The sequence below is a fragment of the Trichomycterus rosablanca genome, chromosome 2 (assembly GCF_030014385.1).
Source record: "Trichomycterus rosablanca isolate fTriRos1 chromosome 2, fTriRos1.hap1, whole genome shotgun sequence".
NCBI classification, from domain to species: domain Eukaryota; kingdom Metazoa; phylum Chordata; class Actinopteri; order Siluriformes; family Trichomycteridae; genus Trichomycterus; species Trichomycterus rosablanca.
Genome location: NC_085989.1, coordinates 2,646,405 through 2,668,232, shown reverse-complemented (window position 1 = coordinate 2,668,232; position 21,828 = coordinate 2,646,405). Strand labels below are relative to the sequence as shown.

Here is a 21,828-nt window from a genome sequence, read left to right as displayed (position 1 = left end):
ATATCAAACACAGTCATGGACAATTTTGTATCTCCAATTCACCTCACTTGCACGTCTTTGGACTGTGGGAGGAAACCGGAGCACCTGCAGGAAACCCATGCAGACACGGGGAGAACATGCAAACTCCACCACTGGAGTTCGAACCCTGGATCTTCTTGCTTAGCTACCGTGCCACCCCATGTTTGGTAGAGGCTCATTAAAGAAAATACTGTGTGCACTAGTAAACAAATATTAATTGTTTGTTGTTGGTTTAGTCCCAAAAAAATGCAAAGAAACACATTTTTTAAACATTATTTTCTTGTTAAGACCATTAAAGGGTTAAGGTCAGGTGTCCAATCACTTTTGGACATATAGTGTATACATTTAAACCAAACTAAGTTGCTTTGAAACCTTCGTTTTATTTCTGTTTAGTAGCAGTTGTGTTTAAATTACATAGTGCATCTGCTAAAACGTATTTTCAAGTACAAAAGTCCCTGATTTTGTCGACATAAAACCGTATCAACAGTTACAAACTGAGACATCGATGCGTGGCTACAATAATAACGACTAAGCCACACAGATAAACCTGTAGCTGCTACATCTGAGGTACGTCATGCTGTAAAACTTATCTCCTCTGAGCTGGTGATATGTGTTCTGGCCTCCAGCTAGTTAGGATTTCTCTCGGTGAGAGGACGTGAAGCGCATGCTTTCGTTATCCCCGCTTTGTTTGGTTGAGTTTCCCCCCTCGCGTCCTCGAGTTCCTTCTTTCCTCTGATCTTCCTCCAGCTGTGCTGCGCTCTGGCGTCACCAGGGCCGCGTGCTGCGAAATTCGTGTTTCTGGCGGACCCACTGGGCCGTGCAGTTCTCCCCCAACGTCCAGGACCAGCCGTCCCCGTTTACCGCCGCTGCACGTCCGGTTACTGACCTGCTATTCTGCACTCCGGCCTGGTCGGTGAAATCTGCCTCGTCGGTTTTCGTCCTCACGGACGTCTGCAGATTTGGCAGCGCTGGCGGAGAGACGGTCGAACCCTGCAGCTGTGTGCTGAGGACAGAGGAGGGAAAAAACCAAAGCTAAAGGTCAGAGGAAAGCCGACGAAGCAGTTTCAAATGGAAAAACGAAGGCTGAGAGGTCAGGAGAGTCTGAGGCACGAAAGAGGGAAGGAGGATAGATGCTATCTAAACCGCTGTGTCGTCAGCACGGCCTGGATCCCAAAATGTATCTACTTTTCTGCAGTCCCAGAGAAGAAGCAGAGAGAAAGGCAGCCTTCAGATGAAGTCGAAAACTCTCACATGAGACGTGAGCTATAGCCAACCTTTGTGTGGGGTTTGTGTGTCCCGGTGCGTCCGCACGTCCCCCTGTTTCACACACGTTCTTACTGAGAACTGGCTTCAACCCTGAGAAAGCACATAAAACACCTGAGAAACGTAGAGCTCCGTGGTCCTTGGGAACAAACCACTTGATTTCACATCACTTTGCTAATTTGGACATGCACAGGCTAAGACTTCAGGTGGTAAACCATTGTGGTTCGTTAGCAAATTCGCTGGAGGTGCTCGGATGGCTCTCGCTAAACAGTGAGAGTTTGAACCTCAGCTCCGTTATCGGCTGGCCGGGCACCCACACAGGCACACGATTGGTTGTGTCTTTGTAGAGGGAGGGACGATCACCAAAACAGATTCGTTGTTGCTGGGCAATTGTGACCTCTGCCGACCGGTAGAGGCACCTGTAGGCGGGGTGGGGCACGCCTTGTGAGACCCCGCCCCTAGAAGGTGAAAAGAAGCCATTTGAGGGGGCGCGTGGCAACCACAGAGATAAGCTCCAATTGGACACAGATAACATTGGGTAAAAAACTAATAAACAGAAGATTTTTAAAAAATGAATAGCACTGTATTTTAGGTGTCTTAATAATCCAAGTATTAAACTTAATTATATACAAAAATGGAAAGCACTTTAACATCTGAAAACTCGTCTGAAAGATCACACTGAGATAAAACACCAATAAAGTGCTATAATCATAAGTAGGCTGTAAAAGATCTAATAAAGGCCGCTCAGGTGGCGCAGCGGTAAAGACACACGCTGGAACCAGAGCTGGATCTCGAATACATCGTATCGAATCTCAGCTCTGCCTGCCGGCCACATGAACAACGATTGGCCTGTAGTTCAGATATGGGCGGGACTAAGCCGGATGGTGTCTCTCTCTCGTGACTGGTTGATGGCGCTTGCACAGAGATGAGGAAAGAGTGCTGTCAGGGTGTGTCTCTCTGTACACAACGCTGAGCTGCACTGCACTCGTCAAAGTGCAGGTGATAAGATGCATACGGCTGCTGCCCACGTGTCGGAGGGTTAGCTTCGTTCTCCTCAATCAGAGCAGGGATCGGCATTGGTGGAGAGGAAGCATGACGCAGTCGGGCAATTGAACGCGCTAAAAGGGAGAAAATGCATAAAGAAAATATATATTAAAAAAAATATCGAATCGATTGTGACATGTTTGTGACTAACTGTGACGCAGTGAATCCGTGATGCTTTTTATCAGGTTATCAGACCGTAATCTGTGAACATTCCTCCCGATCACACCGCGTGACACCGTGTGGTTGGTAGATTGAACGGCGAGTTACCTGGCAGCTTCGGCTGTCCCGCCATTAAGAGCCCGAGACCTCGGCTGCTGATATGGCGACTGTAGAGGTTGTGTCTGGCAACCAAACCCTGAGTGCTATAGAAGATGGACACAGAGGGGTGGGAAGAGGGGTGGACAACAGGATAGACGGATGAAGAAAAGGGGGGGGCATGCCATAAAGTAAAAAAATGGTCCAAAAAGTGCATAGGAAGAAAATAAACAGAACATGTGATGTATTTAAATAATCTCGCAGGGTCAGAGCTTATCACAAACACAATTTCAAGTCTGGAGAGGAATGTAATGCCTAGTTCACACTACACGATCTTTGCCCTGATTTTCGTTCGGCGACTGGTCGGTGCTAGATGTGCCGGCTCGGGAGCAACTCGGCGTTCGCTCGGCGATCGAAACTCGGCTCTCAATCGCTATGTGTGAACTACTCGAGAACTCGATCCAAGCGGCTCGACCGAAGAGAGATTTCCAGCATGACGAATATCTGGATCCGAGTTGCCCGACTGGCAATGAGTGCTATGTCGAACAGCCAATGAGAACGCAAGATACGGGGTGAGGGGAAACGCAGGGGAGGAGTGTAAACAGGTAGGACAGGGGCGTAATATAGTTTATATCAGAATACATCGACACACACACACACGGTTTACAGTATTTCTGACCTGATCGTTCTCTACAAAACACCCACGCTGCATTGCAAAAATATTTATTAACCTCCAACTCACTACAGAACAATCCCTGCTGTTCACGTAGCCAAATCCACTCAGATTCACTTATTTTTCCTTCTTGATTTTACGCTGCACATCAGCGCACAAACTCTGATCGCTCGCTACTTGTTGACGTGCATTTTCGGACGTGGTGTCATTAAGCCCCTCGTCACTTCTCGCGTTTGTTTTCGTGACTGAACGCCTGCGATTCCAGTTGGCGATAGACGGTGTAGTGTGAAACCCCCGGTCGCCGATCAGTCGTCTAGTGTGAAATACACACCGACTTGAAAGACTCCCGATTACAAGAGATCCAGTCGTGTAGTGTGAACTTGGCATTCGGAGCCATCTCTGCCTTTAAAGCTACTCGTTAGTGAGTCTGTTAAATTCCACCCTATGTACTAAAAGTATGTTAATTTTGTGCACCATCAATGGTATTGTGACACACTGATAGAGAGAATGCAGTTTTGGGACGCAGCCAGGAACTCTCGTGTGTATTGTTAACGTCGGCTTGTCATAACATGAATGAATATCACCAGACGACACGTCTGTCGTGTGAATAGTGTCTAACGAACATGAGAAACACGTTAAACACGGTCAATGAAACAAGATTATTTTTTAATTGCCGTAGCATTAAATGTGAATCTCTTTGCTGTGCCTGAGCGAGGGAGGTCGACTGGGCTTCACTGTCGCTGTAAAACTGTGATCTGTGCTTTTAAATCGAGGAACCTGCACAAAGGTTGGGCTATTCGTGAAGTTTACGGAGGGTGTAGCGTGTCTCTCTATATGTGAAAACATGAGGCCAGTAAGGGGGCGCTTGATGGGATCAGCTCCCCTTGGCGAGTGCATGGATGGTACATGCATGCGGCAATAAGATTGCAGCAGGGGAATCGGCAATGACTACATTTTTAAGCCATAGTTTGCTTGTGTTTGGCTCTTTTTAGACAGGGCAGGTTTAAAAAAGCCCATGGCCAAAGACATATTTATTTTTACACAGACTTTCCCCAGACGTCACAGATCTGACCCTGCGAGAATAATAACACAATAACATAAAAACATAACATCAAGTGATAATATGAAATAAATAATATCATGTAATGGCTACGTAGTAATAAAGTCTTAACACCAGTGTAAAAATGCTAATATTTTTTATAGCTAAAAAGGTCACACAGGGTTAATAGCATTTGTTTTTTAAATGGGACGTCCAACAAGCTCATGATCAGGTGTCCAAATACTTATGGCCATAAAGTGTATGTCAGGGTAAGTGCTATCTGGAAAATACGTCATTTGAAATCGGCTTAGTTCACTCATATAGCGGCTCAGCCAATCAGATCTGACTTATATATGAGACTGGGAGTGCGTCCGTCCATTTATCCGGTCACGTTACCATCTGATGTATTTTAGTTTATTCCGGTCAGGGTCGCAGTGGGTCTGGTGTCAACATAAACAAGGACTGTGAGGCTCGCTCACTCGAAATTTAAAGCAGTCCATTTATATATTAAACATACACCAATCAGCCATAACATTAAAACCACCTCCTTGTTATCAGCTCCACTTACCATATAGAAGCACTTTGTAGTTCTACAATTACTGACTGTAGTCCATTTGTTTCTCTACATACTTTTTTAACCTGCTTTAACTCTGTTCTTCAATGGTCAGGACCCCCACAGAGCAGGTATTATTTGGGTGGTGGATCATTCTCAGCACCGCAGTGACACTGACATGGTGGTGGTGTGTTAGTGTGTGTTGTGCTGGTGCTGCTGGAGATTTTAAACACCTCACTGTCACTGCTGGACTGAGAATAGCCCCGTGGGCAGCGTCCTGTGACCGTTGACGAAGGTCTAGAAGATGACCGACTCGAACAGCAGCAATAGATGAGCGATCAGTGAGTGGACACGATATTTAAAAACTCCAGCAGCGCTGCTGTGTCTGATCCACTGATAGCAGCACAACACACACTAACACACCACCACCATGTCAGTGTCACTGCAGTGCTGAGAATGATCCACCACCTAAATAATACCTGCTCTGTGGGGGTCCTGACCATTGAAGAACATGTTTTGCAGAGAAACAGATGGACTACAGTCAGTAATTGTAGAACTACAAAGTGCTTCTATATGGTAAGTGGAGCTGATAACATGGACAGTGAGTGTAGAAACAAGGAGGTGGCTGATCAGTGTATAACCCAATATAAACCCAGTTCCTGAAAAACAACTTTAAATGTCAAATAGTTTCCTTCTAAAATCAGCATCATTCATGGTCACACCGCACAATTCCTTAAATTCAGTTCATAGTTCAGACGTGATTTAAAGATAGAAGAGGAAATGAAACGGATGAATGTTTTTTGTTTAGCTGCTTTATTGAAGATAAAAATGCCAGTAAAGGAGAACAACAGCGACAGGAAAGATTCAGTCGTTACAAACCTCAATTCTGGAAGTTTTAGACTTGTGTAATTAGTGAAAGGTCAGAGATGAGCAAATCTGTCGCTTCTTTACGAATTAACCACGTGGGCATTTCAAAAACCTATTCACGCCGAATGACTTCCTCTCTCGTTGATTATCACATTATTGAAAAGCCTGCAGGTCACGCTTTCACTTCCTTAAAACGGCAATTTCCACATCCTTACAATAGATTAATCCTAAACAGCCAAACTGAATAAAAGAACAAGCTAAAGAGGCTAAAGCATGTCGGAGGTGGTCAGGTTCTAAAGTAAAATTATATTTAAGGTCAATGCTGAGATCTACTTAAAGAACTGAGATGATCAGAGAAGAAAGAATTCAGTTGTTTGAACGCGGGTGCAGTGACGCCGCAGAGAGGCAGAGGACGGGCAGCAATCATGCAGGAAATGAAAATGTCACAGAAGGAAAACATGGAAGAAGAAGAAGTGGAAGAAACAGAGAAAGAAAGAAGCCGTTCAGAGAGAAGCACGAATAAAACGATCCACTGAAAGAGCCAAGAGACGCAACGAGCGCACTAATGAGAGGAAATTCCATTTAGTGCTGCCAAATCACACGGCTGTGTTCCAATACTCAATCACACGCCCTCGTCCACTTCCCCTAGACGTCCTGAGGACCTTTTTAATACGTCACTACCTCAAATCAAGTGGACGTGATTGTATTTAGGGGCTCATAACCATCTGATGGAATTTACTACAGAAAACAAGCCAGTGGTGGATCAAGCTGTTTATTCAATACAGCCAAAACTATGTGGACACCACTCCTAGTTCAGCCAGTTTCAGCCAGAGCAGTTTAGGGAAGGCTCCTTCCTGTTCCAGCATGACCGTGTCCATGTGCACAAAACAAGACCCACAAACACAAAGTCTGGCTGTTGAAAAAAAACGTGTTAAGGAGCTGGGGTCAGAGCGCAGGGTCAGCCATTGTACAGCACCCCTGGAGTAGAGAGGCTTAAGGGCCTTGCTCAAGGGCCCAACAGTGGCTGCATGGCCTCAACTTTTCAATCGATAGTCCAAAGCTCTACCCACTAGGCTACCACTGACCTCAAATGCATGAAAACACCTGTAGGATGAATTAGAATGTCGACATCAAACAGCCCTTCAGTCTGCATGGGCACAAATTCAGGGCAGCCATTGTACGGCGCCCCTGGAGCAGAGAGGCTTAAGGGCCTTGCTCAAGGGCCCAACAGTGGCTGCATGGCAGAGTCGGGATTCGAAATTCCAACTTCCAAAAGCTCTACCCACTAGGCTACCACTGACCTCAAATGCATGAATGTCGACTATAAACAGCCCTTTAGTCTGAATGGGCACAAATCTCCACAGACACACTCAGAAATCTGGTACAAAACCTTCCCAGAAGACTAAAGGCTGAAATGGGTTATTCAACAAGCATGTAGTCTGGTGTCCACACATTTCTGACCACTAGTGTGAGTTAGGTCTCCAGGACAGGATGTTGCTTCGGTCAGAACAGAAACCTGCCGGTAGTGTCGTTAGCCTAACATAACCACAACATTATCTTGGAGGACTAAATCTGGTCCACATACATAGAAGTTTTATTCACTGGGAGTCAAATTAATTCCAGTCAGACTGGTTTAGTTGGCACAGTGGTAAATTCTACTTGCTACTAGCCCTCTACCACTGGGCCCCGAGGCCCCGCGATGGATTGATGAACAGGAGCGTCACGTACCTGGTGCGTTTTGCCCTGCAGTTGTCGCTCAGCTGTGTTATGCTGGCGTGAGGGGGACGAGGAGTGCGGCTGGGGGACGATTCCACGCTGTGGGAGCGGGAGAACGGGGAGGATACCAACGGAGACGGGGGAATGTCCGCGGTGCGAATGAAGGGCCACGGGCGGGCCCTCTGCTCCTCTCTGACCACTGTAGAGAGAGTTTCAGTGTTTTAGACCAACATGAGAGTTCATTTTTACCTTCATCAGATTGTGATTGTCTGAACAGCAGTTATACAGTGTGAAAAAAATAATTGCCCCCCTTTCTTCTGCCTCTTATTGCATACACAAAATATTTTACACAAAGAGAGCTATTATGTTTAAATGAATTAATTCTATTAAGTCATTAACTTTTTGGATACTCAACAACCAGCCAACCCAGTTTAACTAGTACATCAGTTTAGCTAATTAAACCCAGCAAGACTTTATGGAACATGAACATTGCTCATATTGACCATACGTCACTAGTTTTTTTTAGGTTTACTGGTCCAGAAAGACTCCATCGAACCACAGTGAGAGCTGCTATTTTTACAACAGATTTTACAGAAACACTAGGCCGTGATTCATAACTTTTTTTAGGTTTATTGGTCCAGAAAGACTCCACCGAACCACAGTGAGAGCTGCTATTTTCAAAATAGATTTTAAAGAAACACTAGGCCGTGATCCATGATGTTTTTTTAGGTTTATTAGTCCAGAAAGACTCCATCGAACCACAGTGAGAGCTGCTATTTTCAAAATAGATTTTACAGAAACACTAGGCCGTGATCCATGATGTTTTTTTAGGTTTAGTGGTCCAGAAAGACTCCACCGAACCACAGTGAGAGCTGTTATTTTCAAAATAGATTTTACAGAAACACTAGGCCGTGATCCATGATGTTTTTTTAGGTTTATTAGTCCAGAAAGACTCCATCGAACCACAGTGAGAGCTGCTATTTTCAAAATAGATTTTACAGAAACACTAGGCCGTGATCCATGATGGTTTTTTAGGTTTAGTGGTCCAGAAAGACTCCACCGAACCACAGTGAGAGCTGCTATTTTCAAAATAGATTTTACAGAAACACTAGGCCGTGATCCATGATGTTTTTTAGGTTTAGTGGTCCAGAAAGACTCCACCGAACCACAGTGAGAGCTGCTATTTTCAAAATAGATTTTACAGAAACACTAGGCCGTGATCCATGATGTTTTTTTAGGTTTATTAGTCCAGAAAGACTCCATCGAACCACAGTGAGAGCTGCTATTTTCAAAATAGATTTTACAGAAACACTAGGCCGTGATCCATGATGTTTTTTAGGTTTAGTGGTCCAGAAAGACTCCACCGAACCACAGTGAGAGCTGCTATTTTCAAAATAGATTTTAAAGAAGCACTAGGCCGTGATCCATGATGTTTTTTTAGGTTTATTAGTCCAGAAAGACTCCATCGAACCACAGTGAGAGCTGCTATTTTCAAAATAGATTTTACAGAAACACTAGGCCGTGATCCATGATGGTTTTTTAGGTTTAGTGGTCCAGAAAGACTCCACCGAACCACAGTGAGAGCTGCTATTTTCAAAATAGATTTTACAGAAACACTAGGCCGTGATCCATGATGTTTTTTAGGTTTAGTGGTCCAGAAAGACTCCACCGAACCACAGTGAGAGCTGCTATTTTCAAAATAGATTTTACAGAAACACTAGGCCGTGATCCATGATGTTTTTTTAGGTTTATTAGTCCAGAAAGACTCCATCGAACCACAGTGAGAGCTGCTATTTTCAAAATAGATTTTACAGAAACACTAGGCCGTGATCCATGATGTTTTTTAGGTTTAGTGGTCCAGAAAGACTCCACCGAACCACAGTGAGAGCTGCTATTTTCAAAATAGATTTTAAAGAAGCACTAGACCGTGATCCATGATGTTTTTTAGGTTTATTGGTCCAGAAAGACTCACTGCCCCACCTGGGCGCACAACTGATTAAGTTAAGAGGACAGTTCATTTTCTACAGGGGGAAATTTGAGCATTTTCATTTCATTTTCATGTTTTACCAACACTTTATCCTGGTCAGGATCACAGCGGGTCCTGGAACAATGCAGTAACACACCCAGGATAGGATGAGGTTTGAATGATATGTGTTTGAATAACTTTGTTCCTTAAATGAATCCCTTTATAAAGTGTGTTTATGTGCAATAACAGAGAGAATAAAGAAGGGGCGACTACTTTTCCATGGCAGCGGATTTATTTACCTTCCCTCTCCATTAGCGAGTATGGCTTGATCTCTCCCTCTGGCTTTTTTGGTGTTACTTTTCTCAGCGGAGCCGCTACAGAAACAGAAAACCGGTTAGCAGCGCCGGAAAGAAGCTCAGGCTTTGCTCAAAACACAGGAAGACACGAATGCACTCAAGACGGCTCATAAATATTTACGTATAAATATTCATGTGAACTACGCTACGCAGGCTTGTTCACGGTACTACTGGAACAACACACCATGTTTTGTTTTGCTTATTTAGGAAGAGGTAGGGTTTTGGTTATGGGTTGGGTACGAGCCACAGGGGTTCCTCAGGGACCGATTAGATTCACACAAGCAAAGGTAAGCAAGAGTGAGCAAGCAAGGCATTGTTTAAGAGGGTCTTAGTCCGGCGGGATTTACTTTGCAAACCAAACGGGTGCAATAAAAATAGTACAGGGCAGCAGGAGGTACAAAAGCTACCACGCGAAGTGGGTCTTAATGCAATTAAAAGAGCACAGCAGGAGAAACCAGGTACTGTAGGACAATAAGTAGAACTGGGCATTCTTACAAAAATCCATACATCCCCTGAACCGTCACAGGGGAGGACGGAGCATCTTTAAAGAAAACAAACACACACACACACACAGACATAAAAATGAAGCCTTCATGACATGAGAACAGATCCCAGCTCTTCACCTCCCATAATTTAAACCACACGATGTTTAATCACCTCCTGCTTGTACGCGCCTTTTACCTTCTACAGAGCCGGACGTTGAATGAGGCTCAGATTTACAAGTTCAGGCTCGCTCGAGGTGCTGCGCTTCTTTTGTGCGGGCCGCGTTTCTAATCTGGAATTTCATCCGAATGCCACCTTACTGAGTCACTCCTCCCGTCGCCACCCCTCCGCCCCGCCGGCATCGTTCACCCAGAGCCGAGCCGCGAACGTCCAAACGAGAAGGACGAGTTAAGTAATGTAATAATGCTGGTAATGGAAAAACTTTTTTCCTTTTGCTTTCGTGCAGTCGTGTCTGTGGCGATACCGGTTCCTGACCTCAAACCGCTACGCCTGCTTTCACTTTAATGTGGGGAGAAAAACATGATCTTCTGTTTCAGATGCAGGAACCTGCTAATCTGGAATTTAGGACGTTATGACATCAGAAACTGGGGGCGGGAGTATGATGTTGTCCTGACAAACAAGACCAGTTGTTTACAAACAAGACCAAACACAAACTGACCACACAGTGCTTAATGTCCTGGTTCTCCTGTGGATCTGAATGAATCTCTTTTCCTTGAAATCCGTAGTCTTCCTTGAGCACGATGGAACAGCTATGTGCTATGTGTTCATACTTCAGGGCAGCACGATGGAACAGCTATGGGTACCGAACGTCAACATGGGTCTTATAAACCTGGGTTCGAACCTTTTATGCCCCTCCATGAGAAAGTGGCTGCTCTAAATTGCCTGTCCTAAAGTATGAATGAATAAATGAATGCAGTACACAGTAGACAGTTGGAATCTCACCTGATCTGTTTCTGAAGAATCCCTCAAACACCACAAAGTTATTCACCTGAGGAAGTGACAAAACAAAGAAGCAGCTTTCAGTTTTTATTCCTTCAGTTGCTCCTGTATACGTTTAGGAGTCGACACAGCAGATCTGGTCCACATACAAGGCTTGGCACAGTTTTTTCCCCCAATTTTACTCCCAATCTAGTCGTATCTAATTACCCGATTGCATTACGCTTCCTCTCTACCGGTGTTGACCTCCACTCAGACTGAGGAGAGCCGCGACTAACCCACGCCCCCTCCGACTGCACGAGGCGAGTTCATATGTGGATCAGCTTTGTGTTATTATCCCTCGCCATTGTAATTGCATCGGTTGTGAGAAATCCCCTCCGGGATCCTCCCTGTATGAACAACAGCCAATCATTGTTTGTGTAGACGTAGCAGAACTGAGATTGAAAGCAACAAGTTCGAAATGTCAGCTCTGGTGTGGGCTTGGGACAGTTTTTACACCCGATACCCTTTTTGACGCAACCCTCCTACTTATATCCGGGCTTGGAACCGTCACTAAAAGCACACCGACAAGTGCACCTCCTAATGGCTAGGCTATTTTTGGCCATCAGCTTCAGCTGACTGTCCGTGTAGAAGTTCAACCGCTGAGAATTGAACCCTGGATTCCCAGATCTCAGCAGTAGTGGGCAAGCGTACTTTACCACTGCACCACCTGAGTCCAATTGCACCACGCTTCCTCTCCACCAATGCCGATCCCTGCTCAGATTGAGGAGAACGAAGCAAATCCACGCCCCCTCCGACACGTGGGCAGCAGCCGTATGCATCTAATCACCTACAATTTGACGACTGCAGTGCAGCTCAGCGTTGTGTACGGAGAGACGCACCCTGAGAGCACTCTTTTCTTAGCAGAGGTCGTAATTGCACCAGTCATGGGAGAGAGACCCCATCCGGCTTAGTCCCGCCCATATCTGAACAACAGGCCAATCGTTGTTCATGCGGCCCAAATTCACAGTTTTTAACTGCATTCTTTGTCACAATGCAGAACGTGGAGAAATCCACGTTTAGGAACTTAACACGAAGCCAAAATAAAACAAATTAGACTAATCATCTGACCAGCTGCTTTTGACTAACAACCATATGAATGATTTGGCCAAACACAGTTCCACTGACCACAAAACATCCCCAGAGCACAGTACTACCACCACCATACATCACAGTAAGTACAGTGTTGTTGAGTTTGAATGCCTAACCCATTTCTAGCTAAACATATTTCTGGCTATTGTGGCCAAGCTATTTATTTTTTGTTTATTCTGACACCCAACTACCCCCCCCCCCCCCCCCCAACACACACACACACATTAATAAAGGACGTTTTCTTCGTCCATGTGATCATCAAACATCATCAGAGCTTTGCGGTGCTGATTTGACTTGTCTGTGTAAAGTTTGCTCGACTGTGGGCAGTGACACGTGTTCCAGCAGCCTGTTTTTCTTGGCAGACCAGATTGTTTTTGCTTCTCGGATCACATCCGAGCGTCTGGAGCCGTTTCCTTCGAGGCCAATTTGAGAATGCGCGTTCTAATTAGTGCGAGTGTGTTCTAATTGGTCACAGAGAAAGAACGGTTTCAGAAATGCTTGAACTCCCAGGATCCTTGTCTGATTTATTTGTCTTGTATCTGAACAAAGAAATGTTTGTCTAATCTAATCCCATTTTAACGAGCCCGTCATTAATGTGGACTGGCTCGGTCTTAATCACCGGAGGCGAGGGCTTATGGGAGACGCGGGACTCATTTGGTGGTGTTCTACAGCATAAACACATGACGAAGCCGGAACAACAGGTGTGGTGATGGTGAGATAATACCTGAGGCACACTGTGTTTAAGTTCAAAGTGTTTCGCTAGAAAGGCCAGGAATTTCGGGGAAGGTCTGTCGTAGGCCATCAGCTCAGGCTCCACCTTCTGGTGCTGGAGAAAAACAGAGGTGGAAAAAGAAGTGTGAATAAAATGTAAACCGGTTTATTTACACACACACACACACACACACACACACATAATATTTATATTACACAGATTATGTTTACAGAGGCACGAAAGTACGTGGTGCAGAGGAGTGGATGATGAACGACACCAGGGTAATGAAGACACGCTGCCATTTACTGTAAAGACTTGAGCATGTTCTCTTTACGTCTGTGCAGGTTTCCTCTGGAATTTCAGGTTTCTTTCACCAAAAGCATAAAACAATGGACTGGCAACCTTAAATGCCCCTTAGAAGTGAATGAGTGGTTGGATGTGTGATACCCTGTGATTGGCTGAGCTGAAGATTAAAGGGTTTGTGGTGGCTCAGTGTTTAGGTGCTGGATTGCTTTTTTACTGTCCCCATAGATTTTTTAATGCAGTACTGTTTAGAGGACAGTGGTAACCTAGTGGGTAGAGCTTTTGGCTATCAGTTAAAAGGTTGGGAGTTTGAATCCCAGCTCTGCTATGCAGCCAGTGTTGGGCCCTTGAGCAAGGCCCTTAGTCCTCTCGGCTCCAGGGGCGCCTTGCAAACAAGCCGAAATATGCAAAGAAAGAATTTCGCTTTACTGTACACTTGTATATGTATATATGACAAATAAAGGCACTCATTCATTCACATGCTGCCGTTTACTGTAAAGACTTGAGCATGTTCTCTTCACGTCTGTGCAGGTTTCCTTTGGAATTTCAGGTTTCTTTTACCAAAAGCATAAAAGAATTGGATGTGTGATACCCTGTGATTGGCTGACCTGGCACGCACCCATTTCTTGCACCTGTCTGTATACAGGTAGTGGGAGATTGTAAAGCAACGCTGAACTCGTGTTGCTTGGTCAGTCCGACAGATCATGAGGACTAAATGGCTTGTGGTGGATCAGCGTTTAGGTGCTGGACTGCTTTTTGGAAGGTTGTTTGTTTGTTTGTGCTTCAAAATTGTATTGACCCCATGACAAGTCCTCTACTCACGCTATAGATTTTTTAATGCAGAACGTGCACATAAAAGCATATTTTCTGCCCTAGACTCCATACTAACAGTTTCTTCTGCAACCCCTTCTGCATGTGTCAGACAACCCAATGTGGGGTTCCAAGCCCAAGGCTGAAAACCGCTGGGTTAATGAATTGGTTCCCCCACCCTGCTTCCTTTGCCTGTTTAGGCCCTTTAAATATCACAGACCTCCTCCCCCTGCAGTGCCTTAGTAATTATGGACATACCTCCAGCATAAAGTGGAACAGTTCGAGCCCGTATCCGTGTCTCTGCAGGCTCTCAGTCACATAAAAATCCAGTACACACAGAGGCTCGGTCTCCAAGTGCGCCCCCCTCTGGTCCTACAGAGTAAAACAACAACAGAGGTCACACCCTGTCAGGAGCACAGTGAGCTACAGGGCTGAGACAGTACTGCATTGTGAGCACACAGTGGGATAACAGAACAACCCACAAGATCACATTTTTAATACATAGGTGCAAAGATGTGGTCAGAAAATGCTGGTATATACCTTATCATTAGACACTATGTGGTAAAAAGTATGTGGACATCATTCTAATATTAAGTTCAACTGTTTAATCCACACTCATATATAATAAGATAAGATGCCTTTATTGTCATTGCACAGTGTACAATCCAACGGTGCTTACACATACAATAAGTAAAAAATAGAAGCAAAAAAATTATATATATATATATATATATATATATATATATATATATATATACACACACACCATACACACACATGTATAAGAATCTTAAATATAAAGAATAAAGACTAAACTATAAAACACACAGCATTGAAGTAGTAGTGGGGTATTGCACATGCCCTGATTGGCTTAGGATATTGCACAGAATAAATTGCACGTTCTTAAAAAAAAAAAAAAAAGCAATTCTATAAAATATACTAGATTCCTCCAGTATGACTGTGATGGTACCCAGTGGTCTGGGTTCGAATCTTGGGCGTCTACACAGACATGATTGGCTAAATCTGGGATGGGGGGTGGCCACGACCCTGCGATGGTATTCCTGCCATGCGCCCAGTGTTTCCTGGTAAAACCAGGTTTGTTCACTTATTTTTTACTGTAGAAAACAGTGTTCACTGTTTATAAGTAGAAGAACTATTTCATTTGCTCCCATATTTAAGGTCTACATACCAGACCTGGCAGCTTTTACACCGGATGCCCTTCCTGATGCAACCCTCATATTTCTATCTGGGCGTGTGACCGGCACTGAAAGCATACTGGCAAGTGAACCTCCCAATGGCTAGGCTGTTTCGGTCACCCCTTCCTTCAGACATTAGCCAAACACATCAGTGCACGCGCCCGACCGGCCGATAGCACCGCTGAGATTTGAACCGCTATGCCACCCGAGCACCATCACATTATTTCACACAATACCAACATCTGTACATCTGTAATAGCCACACACATAAACAGGGAATAAAAGGAACTTACAAGGAGAAAGAGCTTCTTATATCCAACCTTCAGGTATCCGACTGCAACTCCCCGACCTCTGATTAGGAAGAATTGGAGACAGAGACAGTTGTTTCTGACAGCTAGACTTAAGCTTTACCATGTGCAATGACATTCAAGCCACTAGAGGGCAGTGGTAGCTTACAGGTGAAGGAACTGGACTAGAGCTCAGAGGGTCACTGGTTCAAGCCCTCAATTGCTTGCACTGTATTTAATAACAAGTGTAAGTCACTTAGGATAAAAGCGTCTGCTAAATGCCATAAATGTAAATGTATATTACTTCTCACACACACAGTAGAGCTCAAACGTTTACATGGTTGTATGAACAGTGAGTGTAAGTTATCTAATAATTAACCATCCAGGCTTTTACTCAACGTAAACATCTTCATTACATTATTTAATAAAACTAAACTCCAGAACAGCGTAACACAGTAAAACAGAATGATCCGAACTGTATGTGAACAGGCATGGCAGTCTGGACAGGCAGACACAAGTTTGTGAACACTGTATCCTACCCGTTGCGTTCTCCATCCTTTAGCAGGTACAGGAAATGTCTGTTGAGCTGTAGCTTTGCTGCACTTGTGATTGGTGCAGGTAGCAGCTGCGCCTGAACAGAAAACAAATGTTTAGCGCCAGCGTCATTCTATATGCAACCAGTGATAAATATGAACCAATGGAATCAGAGTCACCTTGGCTGAGGCCTTTCCTAACTCATCTATGATGGTGGCAGTCTGGTTTTGGGCATCAGGTCTGCAATACAAAAACTTTATATATTAAAATTAAAATATTAAGATAGGTTTGTCACATGATTAGGTGACTGAGCTGTTGTACTTCGAGTTGTTGAGACACTGAGGGCCTGTTCCAATCCAGGGGCGGCATTTTATAAAAACCTAAAGTTACAGAGTGATGCTGTTTCACTAGATGTGTCACAATTGTGGCATTTCAGCATAAATATATTTATTTAAGTAATTTACTATGTGAATTTATGGCAGTTACACTTCTATACTTTTTATATTACAGTGTCAATAAAGTCTGGACACATAGGCAAATTGCATATTTTCAATAAATGTTATTTCATTCAAATATTAATCAATAATGTATTCAATGTGTTTTCCACTATGTGTGATGCAATATGTATGTGTGTGTATTTGAATTATAAAGGGATAAAATCATACAAAAACACCATGGTGGTGCAGCAGATAGTGTAAATGGTTCACACTGGAAAACCCTATATATATATATATATATATATATATATATATATATACAGGGGTTGGACAATGAAACTGAAACACCTGTCATTTTAGTGTGGGAGGTTTCATGGCTAAATTGGACCAGTCTGGTGGCCAATCTTCATTAATTGCACATTGCACCAGTAAGAGCAGAGTGTGAAAGTTCAATTAGCAGGGTAAGAGCACAGTTTTGCTCAAAATATTGCAATGCACACAACATTATGGGTGACATACCAGAGTTCAAAAGAGGACAAATTGTTGGTGCACGTCTTGCTGGCGCATCTGTGACCAAGACAGCAAGTCTTTGTGATGTATCAAGAGCCACGGTATCCAGGGTAATGTCAGCATACCACCAAGAAGGACAAACCACATCCAACAGGATTAACTGTGGACGCAAGAGGAAGCTGTCTGAAAGGGATGTTCGGGTGCTAACCCGGATTGTATCCAAAAAACATAAAACCACGGCTGCCCAAATCACGGCAGAATTAAATGTGCACCTCAACTCTCCTGTTTCCACCAGAACTGTCCGTCGGGAGCTCCACAGGGTCAATATACACGGCCGGGCTGCTATAGCCAAACCTTTGGTCACTCGTGCCAATGCCAAACGTCGGTTTCAATGGTGCAAGGAGCGCAAATCTTGGGCTGTGGACAATGTGAAACATGTATTGTTCTCTGATGAGTCCACCTTTACTGTTTTCCCCACATCCGGGAGAGTTACGGTGTGGAGAAGCCCCAAAGAAGCGTACCACCCAGACTGTTCCATGCCCAGAGTGAAGCATGGGGGTGGATCAGTGATGGTTTGGGCTGCCATATCATGGCATTCCCTTGGCCCAATACTTGTGCTAGATGGGCGCGTCACTGCCAAGGACTACCGAACCATTCTGGAGGACCATGTGCATCCAATGGCGGTGCCGTGTATCAGGATGACAATGCACCAATACACACAGCAAGACTGGTGAAAGATTGGTTTGATGAAAGTGAAGTTGAACATCTCCCATGGCCTGCACAGTCACCAGATCTAAATATTATTGAGCCACTTTGGGGTGTTTTGGAGAAGCGAGTCAGGAAACGTTTTCCTCCACCAGCATCACGTAGTGACCTGGCCACTATCCTGCAAGAAGAATGGCTTAAAATCCCTCTGACCACTGTGCAGGACTTGTATATGTCATTTCCAAGACGAATTGACGCTGTATTGGCCGCAAAAGGAGGCCCTACACCATACTAATAAATTATTGTGGTCTAAAACCAGGTGTTTCAGTTATTTTGTCCAACCCCTGTATGTATGTATATATACAGTGTATCACAAAAGTGAGTACACCCCTCACATTTCTGCAGATATTTAAGTATATCTTTTCATGGGACAACACTGACAAAATGACACTTTGACACAATGAAAAGTAGTCTGTGTGCAGCTTATATAACAGTGTAAATTTATTCTTCCCTCAAAATAACTCAATATACAGCCATTAATGTCTAAACCACCGGCAACAAAAGTGAGTACACCCCTAAGAGACTACACCCCTAAATGTCCAAATTGAGCACTGCTTGTCATTTTTCCTCCAAAATGTCATGTGATTTGTTAGTGTTACTAGGTCTCAGGTGTGCATAGGGAGCAGGTGTGTTCAATTTAATAGTACAGCTCTCACACTCTCTCATACTGGTCACTGAAAGTTCCAACATGGCACCTCATGGCAAAGAACTCTCTGAGGATCTTAAAAGACGAATTGTTGCGCTACATGAAGATGGCCAAGGCTACAAGAAGATTGCCAACACCCTGAAACTGAGCTGCAGCACAGTGGCCAAGATCATCCAGCGTTTTAAAAGAGCAGGGTCCACTCAGAACAGACCTCGCGTTGGTCGTCCAAAGAAGCTGAGTGCACGTGCTCAGCGTCACATCTAACTGCTGTCTTTGATAGATAGGTGCAGGAGTGCTGTCAGCATTGCTGCAGAGATTGAAAAGGTGGGGGGTCAGCCTGTCAGTGCTCAGACCATACGCCGCACACTACATCAAATTGGTCTGCATGGCTGTCACCCCAGAAGGAAGCCTTTTCTGAAGTCTCTACACAAGAAAGCCCGCAAACAGTTTGCTGAAGACATGTCAACAAAGGACATGGATTACTGGAACCATGTCCTATGGTCTGATGAGACCAAGATTAATTTGTTTGGTTCAGATGGTCTCAAGCATGTGTGGCGGCAATCAGGTGAGGAGTACAAAGATAAGTGTGTCATGCCTACAGTCAAGCATGGTGGTGGGAATGCCATGGTCTGGGGCTGCATGAGTGCAGCAGGTGTTGGGGAGTTACATTTCATTGAGGGACACATGAACTCCAATATGTACTGTGAAATACTGAAGCAGAGCATGATCCCCTCCCTCCAGAAACTGGGTCGCAGGGCAGTGTTCCAGCATGATAATGACCCCAAACACACCTCTAAGACGACCACTGCTTTATTGAAGAGGCTGAGGGTAAAGGTGATGGACTGGCCAAGCATGTCTCCAGACCTAAACCCAATAGAACATCTTTGGGGCATCCTTAAGCGGAAGGTGGAAGAGCGCAAAGTCTCGAATATCCGCCAGCTCCGTGATGTCGTCATGGAGGAGTGGAAAAGCATTCCAGTGGCAACCTGTGAAGCTCTGGTAAACTCCATGCCCAGGAGAGTTAAGGCAGTTCTGGGAAATAATGGTGGCCACACAAAATATTGACACTTCAGGAACTTTCACTAAGGGGTGTACTCACTTTTGTTGCTGGTGGTTTAGACATTAATGGCTGTATATTGAGTTATTTTGAGGGAAGAATAAATTTACACTGTTATATAAGCTGCACACAGACTACTTTTCATTGTGTCAAAGTGTCATTTTGTCAGTGTTGTCCCATGAAAAGATATACTTAAATATCTGCAGAAATGTGAGGGGTGTACTCACTTTTGTGATACACTGTATATATACTGTATATATATATATATATATATATATATATATATATATATATATATATATATATATATATATATAGCACAAATCAGAATATATATCATGCAGGTTATACTAATATAGTTTATCATATATTTAGTTAATCATGCATTTCTCTTTAATCAGATCAGGTAAAACAGCACACACCTTACACATCATTATGACATTGATGTGAGCTATTGTATGGGGGTTATTTATAGGTGTGACAGAATAAACATCCATAATAAAGTCTATTTCTTAATTTAATTCTTACCTCCCGTGTGGTTTCCGTGCAGCACAAAGGTTCTGATCCAGGACTGAAATTCTCTCCGGAAACAAAGGGTTCAGGTCGAAATGGAATTCCATCTTATCCTGAATTAAATGACAGATTCATACAGCAGTGCAGCTGTTACGCCCTACAACACATGGAGCATCCAGCAACTATTCATTTCCTATCTGACCAAGCTCAAAAATAAACATGTGCATATTAATATCACTAACTAACACTAACCAGCAAGTGCACTGTTATTCCTGCAGCTCCTGTCTGTCCTGCATTATTCCTGAGAGGCCTTATTTACTATAATAAACCCCCTTCACTACTCCGGATAAGCTCATCACAAGCTTATGGGATTTCAGTATTTTTTAAGCAAAAATTTAATTTACAAAAAAAATCCACACAAACAGTTACAAAAATAAACACAAATACAACGAAGCACAGTTAAAAAGCGCTAGATTTAAACCGCAAAACCTGCTTTATTCGGGGGAAAACAACTGCTCGTATCCAGAATTGCACTAACATTAAAATTAAGTGCACTAGATAGGGCGCTTAATCCTTTATGTTGTACCCTAAGTAGTGCGCCGATAAGAAAAATAGGAGGTAATTAGAGACACTGCCTATCATCGTTTCCGCTTCCTCTTGGCAACTGCACACAGCGTTCCAGTGTTATCATAGTAACCTATCCACTTAAATCCACTTTTAATATGCAGTGTATTATTTTAATAAAAATATATTATTATATTATATTATAAATACACATAAACTTTTATTCAGTGGCCATTTTTCATCTGCAGTATTTTTATTAATGAAATATATATACTCCTTTACTGATTTTATCATTTGTTTGTTTGTTTATTAGGATTTTAACAGGAACGGTAGTTACTCATTACACAAGTTTATATCGAACACAGTCTTGGATAATTTAGTGTCTCCAATTCACCTCACTTGCATGTCTTTGCATATTTTGTGGAGGAAACCGGAGCACCCGGAGGAAACCCACACAGACACGGGGAGAACATGCAAACTCCACACAGAAAGGACCCGGACCGCACCACCTGGGGATGGAACCCAGGACCTTCTTGCTGTGAGGCGACAGTGCTACCCACTTAGCCACCGTGCCGCCAGATTTTATCATTTAGTTCCTCTCTTGTATGGTACAGAAACAGTGACATCATTTTTTCCTTCAGCTGAATGAAAGCAAGTCAGAGGTTATCATTTTTGGGGGTCCTCATCACATCAACACGGTCTCCAATAACCTTGGTCGTTTGTCTACACGTGTCAAAACATCTGTGAGAAATCTCGGTGTTATTTTTGACTCTGACCTCAGATTTGATAAACAAATCAACTCTGTGGTAAGGAATAGCTTCTTCCAGCTCAGAAATATTGCAAAGATTAAGCCTCTTCTCTGCTATTCTGACCTGGAAAAAGTTATTCATGCATTCATTTCTTCAAGAATTGACTACTGTAATTATTGATTCATTGACTACTGACCCACTTTACCATCAGTGAACATCCAGGGAATGGACATTGAGAGAGTGGACGCTTATAAGTACCTGGGTGTTCATCTAAATAACAAACTGGACTGGTCAGCTAATACTACTGCACTTTATAAAAAAAGATCAGAGCAGACTCTACCTGCATAGGCGACTGAGGTCATTTGGAGTCCGGCGGGGGGGGACTCCTGAGGACTTTCTTTGACACAGTGGTGGCATCGGCCAT

At 43.8% G+C, this 21,828-nt stretch overlaps 1 protein-coding gene across 6 annotated transcripts; it reads right to left on the bottom strand.

Moving 5' to 3' along the window:
* Positions 1-363: 363 nt before the first annotated feature.
* atat1 (alpha tubulin acetyltransferase 1) lies at positions 364-20,700 on the bottom strand. 6 transcript variants are annotated; one of them, XR_010014747.1, is made up of 14 exons: positions 20,344-20,700; positions 20,107-20,248; positions 16,343-16,403; positions 16,169-16,260; positions 15,636-15,693; positions 14,405-14,518; positions 13,046-13,147; positions 11,197-11,242; positions 10,246-10,291; positions 9,694-9,768; positions 7,441-7,627; positions 2,593-2,687; positions 1,293-1,374; positions 933-1,021 (listed from the first exon to the last, which is right to left on the bottom strand). XR_010014747.1 is itself a non-coding variant. In XM_063009926.1 (13 exons), exons 2-13 carry the CDS (start codon positions 20,196-20,198, stop codon positions 784-786), a joined length of 1,206 nt encoding a protein of 401 aa, XP_062865996.1. In that variant the 5' UTR covers positions 20,199-20,248; positions 20,344-20,694; the 3' UTR covers positions 364-783. The 6 variants fall into 6 exon arrangements, 5 of the variants coding, with proteins under 5 accessions (XP_062865996.1, XP_062865983.1, XP_062865989.1 ...); XM_063009926.1 differs by lacking the exon at positions 1,293-1,374 and having other exon boundaries at positions 364-1,021; positions 20,344-20,694; XM_063009913.1 differs by lacking the exon at positions 10,246-10,291 and having other exon boundaries at positions 366-1,021; positions 20,344-20,686.
* Between the last annotated feature and the right edge of the window lie 1,128 nt (positions 20,701-21,828).

Excerpts from the sequence above, each read along its gene's own strand:
- atat1 (XM_063009919.1), bottom strand. The coding sequence starts at position 20,198 with ATGGAATTCCATTTCGACCTGAACCCTTTGTTTCCGGAGAGAATTTCA. Across the intron at positions 14,519-15,635 it reads ATAAGAAGCTCTTTCTCCTT|GACCAGAGGGGGGCGCACTT; the intron begins GTAAGTTCCTTT and ends TTTACTCTGTAG. Across the intron at positions 13,148-14,404 it reads TGTTCCACTTTATGCTGGAG|CACCAGAAGGTGGAGCCTGA; the intron begins GTATGTCCATAA and ends GTTTTTCTCCAG.